General features: G+C 43.3%; 1 protein-coding gene across 5 annotated transcripts in view; it reads right to left on the reverse strand.

Annotated features, from left to right (window-relative positions):
- PLA2G6 (phospholipase A2 group VI) overlaps positions 1 to 7387 on the reverse strand; it is a 29946-nt gene extending 22559 nt beyond the window's left edge. For all 5 annotated transcript variants that reach the window (XR_012717455.1, XM_075286808.1, XM_075286807.1 and 2 more), the window contains exons 1-2: positions 7304 to 7387; positions 2773 to 2989 (exon numbers count right to left, since the gene is read on the reverse strand). Coding sequence is in view for 4 of the 5 variants with exons in the window: in XM_075286808.1 (XP_075142909.1) it covers positions 2773 to 2981 (209 nt within the window). In the remaining variant the exon portion in view is untranslated. The remainder of the gene's footprint in view (positions 1 to 2772; positions 2990 to 7303) is intronic.
- Positions 7388 to 8795: the final 1408 nt, after the last annotated feature.

The raw sequence follows: 8795 nt of genomic DNA on the forward strand, positions 1-8795 counted from the left end.
CATGGGAGAAGGTCATGTGGTTAGATGAAACTAAAAAAGAACTTTTTAGTATCACCTCCACTTGCCATGTTTGGAAGAAGAAAAGGATGAGTACAACCCCAAGAACACCATCCCAACCGTGAAGCATGGGGGTGAAAACGTTATACTTTGGGGGTGCTTTTCTGTAAAGGGGACAGGACGACTGCACCATATTGAAGGGAGGATGGATGGGGCCATGTATTGTGAGATCTTGGCCAACAACCTCCTTCCCTCAGTAAGAGCATTGAAGATGGGCTGTGGCTGGGTCTTCCAGCATGACAATGACCTGAAACACACAGCCAGGGCAACTAAAGAGTTGCTCCATAAAAAGAATTTGAAGGTCCTGGAGTGGCCCAGACAGTCTCCAGACCTGAACCTAATTGAAAATTTTTGGAGGGAGCTGAAACTTAATGTAGCCCAGCAAAAGTCTCGAAATCTGAAAGATCTGAAGAAAATCTGTATGGAGGAGTGGGACGCAAAATTGAGGGCGCAAAATTACGCGGCGTATACGCTTGTAACTCCCATTGAAATCAATGGGATCTTTTTGAGCGCGCAAACTCTGACACGCCGTATATGTGCCAGATGGTGCTCCACTTTGCTACGTGTGAACGCAGCCTAATTCCACTCCTTCATAAGTGGCTGCCAGAAGTAGTAAAGCTCCTCTAATTCACAAAAATGCTAACAACTGAATTCATATGAAAGTAAATATGGAACAAACTATGCATCTAATTCATTACACAATAATAATAATTGTATAATATAATTAAAAATAATCATTTTATTTGGAAACTGAAAGTGGAGTTGGTTAATTTTTTCCTGACTGCACGCAAAACTGGCCCAGACACTAAGGCAGAATCTGCCTCAAAATCCTGACCAAAAAAAAAACAACTCCCATTGAAATCAATGGGAGCTGGTCATTTCTTTTTTCCGTAAGTGGTTTGTTCCGGGTCTCAGGAAAAAAGAAGCAACATGCTCATTCTTCAGGCGGATGCCGCGGCCGGACGTCCGCCTGAAGACACTCCCTCCCGAAAAGGCACATTCATTTGAGCCTAATCTGGAGCAGAGTGCTGTGACTGGATGTCAGTGCACTTCACCAGCATCCAGTCGCAGCTACCAGTTTTTTTGGAATGGAATCTGAGGTGGCTTCCGCGTCAAATTCCAGTCCAAAATACTTTGTGTGAACCCAGCCTAAGTCTGAGTTGACACAGAGTTTTTCGGTCAGGAATTAGGTCAGGAAAATTCATGAGGTGTTTTTTTAGGCATTTTTTGAGGCATATTCTGCCTGAAAAAAAACAATGCAAGTCAATGGAAGGCGGAAAATCCGCCTGGCATTTTTCTGCCTCCAATTGACTTGCATTGATTTTTTCAGGCGGAAAACGCTTGAAGAATGGACATGTGTAGAGATGAGCGAACACTGTTCGGATCAGCCGATCCGAACAGCACGCTTCCATAGAAATGAATGGAAGCACCTGTGACGCTGACTTTGCCGGCGGACAGTGTACGCTCATCTCTAGACAAGTGACTTCTTTTTTCCGCTAGCAGAAAATCTGCTAGCGGAAAAAAACCCCCCAGAAAACAGATTACATAGGACTGTATGGTGAGGCGTTTTTTGGAGGAGGAGGAATTTGAGCCGGTTTCCTGACCAAAAAAACTTTGTGTGAACTCAGCCTAACGCCAACTCCACAGCCCTGGTTAGAAGTGATGGCATATAGGCTATCCAATAACTTGGTGACTGGTGTGGGTAAAACAAAAATTTTCACTAATACTGCCCGGTCACAACAGTATATAACAGGTATATATGGTTGAAGTCTATATCTGAGAGATGATAATTATAGCTCTCATTCTCAATCTGCCTGGACTCCCTATACCAGATGTGCATGGCAGTTAGAGCTCTGAAGCGGCAACCCATGTATTATGATGTGTACAATGTTGTAGGAACAATGTATCCCCTCCTGTCCTGAGGCTACTGGCCTAATGCCACACCAACAGGACTGTGAAAGGAAACAAAGCCCAATACAAATGGGTATAAACCACTTCAGCGCTGCAACTGGCATTTATAACTGACTAAACTGCCAAACTGGATAACCCTACGCGTTTCCTCTATTAGATTCATTGGAGGCTCTCAAAGTAGTAGACAAGTAGTAGTAAAAACAGTGGGGGTGTCATATGTCAGCCTTCCACTAATCTGATATAAACGATCTATCCTATGGACAGAACAATAATGTTAGGTCTTGGAGAACCCTTTCAATGGTTTGGCCGACTGTCGCAGCAACTGCCACATCCATCACTCCCAAGATGGCAGTGGTCAAGTCATTTACCCATGTGACTGCCTCCTGGGCTGCATCCTGTGCTGATGAGAAAAGCCGAGATGTGGAGTTGATGTCTTAACTTTTTTGGGTGGAGTCAAAGTCCCAAAAAAATTAAGACATATGTTTCATTAGAAGATCATGTCAGCCATTTACGAGGACGTCTGAGATGAAGCGGGAGTCGAAGTCGTGCTATGGAAAAATAGAGGAGTCAAAGTCAGAGGTTTGACCTACTGACTCTACAGTCCTGACTAAAAGTGTTCAGCTCAAGCTCAGATACCGGCAAGTTTTTAAATAGGACACGGCAGCATAGGGTGTGGGAAGGGTTTCCAATGAAAATTTAACCCTGTTTGGATTTTGTGCTGCCTATGGTTCATGTAGCATAAACCTTCTTAACAATGTAATGAGTGTAGTGAGATGCTGTGAAGAAAGTCAAGTAGATACCAACCGAAAGGCATTCTGCGGAGTAAGTGGATTTACTAAGAGACATTCCCACAATTTTGCAGTCTTGCTCTTGTAAAGTAAAATCCGCCCATCTTCTCTAATTCGAGGGCAACCAACATAGTCCAAAAGTGCCACCTCCCGCACTCGGTAAGGATTTGTGAACAGGTTGCTTACTGCGCTCACAGTATTGAAGATTTTTCCAAAGAGATCCATGGAAGTCACTAAAAACAAGATTATCAGAAGTTATGGGTATTAAAAAAGAACAAAACCTCAAATAGTCAGATGAGAAGGTATTTCCAAATCCATCCATAGAGAAGTCTGCACCACTTGGCATGTGATTTTATTGGACATGGGATTTTTAACCCAGTAATAACCCATCAACCAGGCAGAATTGCTAATAATAATTATGGGGTAGAATTACTAATTCCGCCTGGTTATTAAAGATCTACGAATTCTAATTTCTGCCTGTTTGCATGTCCGTCTGTTCTTTATGAGCGACCAAATGACTGGACTGATCCTCACCAAATTTGGCACACGGATACATCAGGTGTCCAGGAAGGTTTACACCATGTCTCAGCTCTCTAGGATGTACCGTTCCTGAGATACAGTATTCCCAATAAATGACCTGCATTCGTCAATACAAGCCGGCAAGTCTTTCACTCATATTCCAATTGCCATACACATGGTCACATGTCCTTTTTCAGCCAGTAGAAGATCGCAGGCGTTTAGTCTCCACATGCACACAGCTTTACTCCAGGTTTCCATAACAACCGATTGCAGGTTTTTCATTGATATCCAAACTGAGATACACATGATCACATGACACTTATGGACCAATGGAAACTCGCAGGTTCTTCAGTCTTCACATACACACAGCTTTACATCAGGTTTCCATAGCAACCAAGATATTCTTATGGGGCCATTACACACACAAAAAATGAAATATACCTGTGCGAAGCCAGGTCCTTCTGCTAGTATAATAACAGATGTGGTGCACAGCATTTAGGCCATTTTTGTCTCCAATTTAGCCAAAATTTGGTGCATTTAGCTTAGCAAATTTTTCCTACTGTACTGTTTTATAACAGATAACAATGACGATAATAAGGCCCGTCAGGTGTAATTTTATTTAAGTTTTCCAACATGTACAAAAACAAGAAATAAAAATGCGACAGAGTAAAAATGAGAAAATGCCCATATACAGTCCTATGAAAAAGTTTGGGCACCCCTATTAATCTTAATCATTTTTAGTTCTAAATATTTTGGTGTTTGCAACAGCCATTTCAGTTTGATATATCTAATAACTGATGGACACAGTAATATTTCAGGATTGAAATGAGGTTTATTGTACTAACAGAAAATGTGCAATATGCATTAAACCAAAATTTGACCGGTGCAAAAGTATGGGCACCTCAACAGAAAAGTGACATTAATATTTAGTAGATCCTCCTTTTGCAAAGATAACAGCCTCTAGTCGCTTCCTGTAGCTTTTAATCAGTTCCTGGATCCTGGATAAAGGTATTTTGGACAAAAAATTCAAGTTCAGTTAAGTTAGATGGTCGCCGAGCATGGACAGCCCGCTTCAAATCATCCCACAGATGTTCAATGATATTCAGGTCTGGGGACTGGGATGGCCATTCCAGAACATTGTAATTGTTCCTCTGCATGAATGCCTGAGTTGATTTGGAGCAGTGTTTTGGATCATTGTCTTGCTGAAATATCCATCCCCGGCGTAACTTCAACTTCGTCACTGATTCTTGAACATTATTCTCAAGAATCTGCTGATACTGAGTGGAATCCATGCGACCCTCAACTTTAACAAGATTCCCGATGCCGGCATTGGCCACACAGCCCCAAAGCATGATGGAACCTCCACCAAATTTTACAGTGGGTAGCAAGTGTTTTTCTTGGAATGCTGTTTCTTTTTGGACGCCATGCATAACGCCTTTTTTTTTATAACCAAACAACTCAATCTTTGTTTCCAAAATGAAGTTGGCTTCTCCAAATGTGCTTTTGCATACCTCAGGCAACTCTATTTGTGGCGTACGTGCAGAAACGGCTTCTTTCTCATCACTCTCCCATACAGCTTCTCCTTGTGCAAAGTGCGCTGTATTGTTACCGATGCACAGTGACACCATCTGCAGCAAGATGATGCTGCAGCTCTTTGGAGGTGGTCTGTGGATTGTCCTTGACTGTTCTCACCATTCTTCTTCTCTGCCTTTCTGATATTTTTCTTGGCCTGCCACTTCTGGGCTTAACAAGAACTGTCCCTGTGGTCTTCCATTTCCTTACTATGTTCCTCACAGTGGAAACTGACAGGTTAAATCTCTGAGACAACGTTTTGTATCCTTCCCCTGAACAACTATGTTGAACAATCTTTGTTTTCAGATCATTTGAGAGCGGGCTGTCCATGTTCAGCGACCATTAAACTTAACTGAACTTGAATTGTTTTGTAGAAAGAAATGGTCCAAAATACCTTCATCCAGGATCCAGGAACTGATTAAAAGCTACAGGAAGCGACTAGAGGCTGTTATCTTTGCAAAAGGAGGATGTACTAAATATTAATGTCACTTTTCTGTTGAGGTGCCCATACTTTTGCACCGGTCAAATTTTGGTTTAATGCATATTGCGCATTTTCTGTTAGTACAATAAACCTCATTTCAATCCTGAAATATTACTGTGTCCATCAGTTATTAGATATATCAAACTGAAATGGCTGTTGCAAACACCAAAATATTTAGAACTAAAAATGATTAAGATTAATAGGGGTGCCCAAACTTTTTCATAGGACTGTAGGTTGGACATAGATAAGAAAGAGTTAACAGCGATGTTTTTATTTTATATTTTATTTTGAGACGTTACTGCACAAAAAAAAAAAAAAAATCAGGCTTGCAAGATGTTTTGTTTGAGATCCACAGCATGGATGACATCCATGTGCCACCCATGCCTCATTCATTGAGATCAGTGATCATGGGCTGCAAAATGGACAGGAATATCAGTGAACCCAAAAAATACATGGTTGTGTGCATGGTACCGTGGAATTGAATGGGTCAGTGTCCTTACTGTGAGAAACAACCTTTTTATGAGCCCTAAAGTCAGGCTATAGCCGCATCCAGTGCTCTGTGTGTCACCACTCAAGGTGCTGGCTGATTTTAACTGCAGAAATGACCATCAACTATTTTAGCACAGTCAGTGAAGAAAGGAGGGGAGGGAAATATGGGGGGGAGGGTGGCAATTTATGGAGGTTCTTTGAACCCAGTGTGCAATTTTTATAATGTCTTTCAACTAAATTAAAAGTTAAGTTTTATGGAGTTGCTGATTGCTGGAATTTATCTTCATGATCAACTATTTTAGGCGAAGGTCCCACGTGTCATCCCGCAGTTGAAAAAAAAAAGCACTACAGGAAAAACCACAGTGGCAATGCATCATGGTTCTTCCTGCAGCGCTTTTGACAGAGAGACTGCAGAATTTTCCTCTGCGGACTTTCTATTTCAATTATAGCTATAGGGAAACCACTGGCGTTTCCTAGGTATAATTGACACACTGTTATTTCCAAAACTACAACGGTTTTGGAAATCGCCACTTGTCCGCAATGCCTATTTTAACACAAAGTGAGGATGGGATTCATGGCATTTCCGCAGTGGGCAAACAGTGCTGTTTACACCATGGCTAATGGCTATTTAAAGGGATTGTTCAGGACCTAGCAAAGTTGGATACTGAGGAGCTATCCACAGGAGAGGTTATTAGTACAAGATCAGTCAGGGGTCCAACACAAATACTACATTTGGAGTTTCGGCCCCCAAACCCACTTAAAAAATTAATAAAAATAACACTCACTACTCCATTTTTGTTTAGATTTTTGTGGGTATTACAAAAAATGCAAATCTAAAGATGGCAAAAAAAGAAAGCCATATGTGTCACTAAAAAAATATTTAATAGCTCTCAAAATATCATGTATGAAAAAAATCCAAAACTGTGTCCGGTCATGAACCAGGGTGAACTGCCCAGGTATAAGTGGAGAAAAGTTTTGTTCACCTTCCAATTACAGCAAAAATGGGCTGCCAAGATGGCAGCTGCCTTCTCCAGTGTGCCCGCACTAAAAGGGCTCGGAGCATGCTCAGATACAGGGTGTCTATGGGTTCCCAATATAGTGCAGAGGTCTCCTTTACAACTTTCAGGACAGGTGCAGCAGAGAGAGTAGCCGCCATCTTGTAAACTTAAAGATGCCACGGATTGTTTACGCCATCACCCACGGACAGATTTGCCCACAAGGACAGCGGGGGAAAATTTGCTATGGACAAATGTTATGACATTACATATCAGTGTAAGACATTCCTGGAATTTGTTAGAAAAGTGGACAACCCCTTGAAGCTACATAAATGATGAATAACAGACTGAGAAGATACAGTACAGAGGGAGATCTATTATTCAGGACTATAGAACAAGCAGGAGCCTATCAGACACCCCGGCCCATGCCCTCACACATAGTCACACAAGGAGCCATTGTATGGTTTATATAGGGCCCTGTAGTCACTCACGTGATCCTGCACTTCACGACAAGCCGCCAGCACGCGCCTCCTGTTCACGCCCTACCGAGCTAGGCGGACACTGACAGCTGACAGCCAGGCTCCCCGACCAATCCCCGCTCTTCTGTATAAGCCTCCGTCAAAAATCAACCAATAATAGCTCTGAGAGGGCGGGACATATCGAGACACGAGCCAATGGGCAGCGCAATGACTGATCCAATACAATAGTATACGGAAACAGCTGGAGGGAAGTCACATTGAATCAATACGAAGGCCTCAGGAATAATCCATGACGTGGCCGTCATGGATTGGCTTCTCCTCACTGCTCTAAATGCTCTCTGATTGGCTGCCATAAATCCTCTCTGATTGGCCTTGTGGGCGGAGCTATTCAGAACAGTGCCGAGTTACCCAGGAAACGGAAGCTGCAGTGAATGGAGACTGGAAGGTAAGATGGAGGGAAGAGACAGCAGGTGTAAGCAAGAGGGGGGGAAGGGAGATTCAGGCTGTGTGTGAGCAAGAGGGTGACATGGGGGTGCAAGCTGTGTGTGAAAAAGAAGGGGGGTATGAGGGGTGCAGGCTGTGTATAAGCAAGAGGGTGATGCCCGGTTGCATGCTCTTGCTCGCGCACAGCCTGCGCCCCTATTCCCCCTCTTGCTCATGCACATCTCGCACCCGCATTCCCCCCCTTGCTCGCGCACAGCATGCTCCCCCATGTACCCCTCTTGGTCACGCTCAGCCTATGCCCCTCTATGTCACCCTCTTGCTCGCGCACAGTCTGCACCCCAACTCCACCTCTTGCTCATGTACAGCCTGTACCCCCATTCTCTTGCTCACCCCCATGTCACCCTCTTGATCACACACTGCCTGTAAAGGTTTATAAAATAAGGCTTTGTTTGGAGCCTTCAGTAACCCTTATTTGATGGCCCCCTCAGTGCCCCCACACTCAGGGGAGTGCCTACATGTTATATAGTGGCCCTTACTCTGCCTCTACATGTCTGCAGCCTGCAGTAGAAGTACTAATATTTTGTAATGCATTACATAAGGGGTCTAATAAATGCAAGAAAAAGAGTAAAAATTAAAGTCAAACATTAAAGGAGTGGTCCAGGATAAAATGGAATTCCTATACTAATATAAGCACACCCCCCCCGACTACTTTCTAAATTACATAATTTATCAAAAATATATATTTACCCCTATCCCTGGGGCTGTCATGTGACCGCCCCAGGGACATTTTCTTGTTTCCGGTGATGTTCCGTTTTCAGAAACAGAATGTCAGTACTACTCCCCCCACCACTTCACCCTCTACCCCATCATACTTGCTTCTCTTTTCAGACTTCCTCCTGTGGGATGTCTCCTCCCTCTTTGCTGTCAATCCACCTCTACTATGCAGGTGTGGGAGCAATAGCCTCTGATGCCTGCGTTGTAGAGGTGGATTGATGACTGTAGAGCAAAGAGCAGCAGCGGGATTATTGCGTGCTCCGGCAGAGTCAGAAAAGAGGGAGAT

Source organism: Leptodactylus fuscus, chromosome 9 (assembly GCF_031893055.1).
Source record: "Leptodactylus fuscus isolate aLepFus1 chromosome 9, aLepFus1.hap2, whole genome shotgun sequence".
Classification (NCBI taxonomy): Eukaryota; Metazoa; Chordata; class Amphibia; order Anura; family Leptodactylidae; genus Leptodactylus; species Leptodactylus fuscus.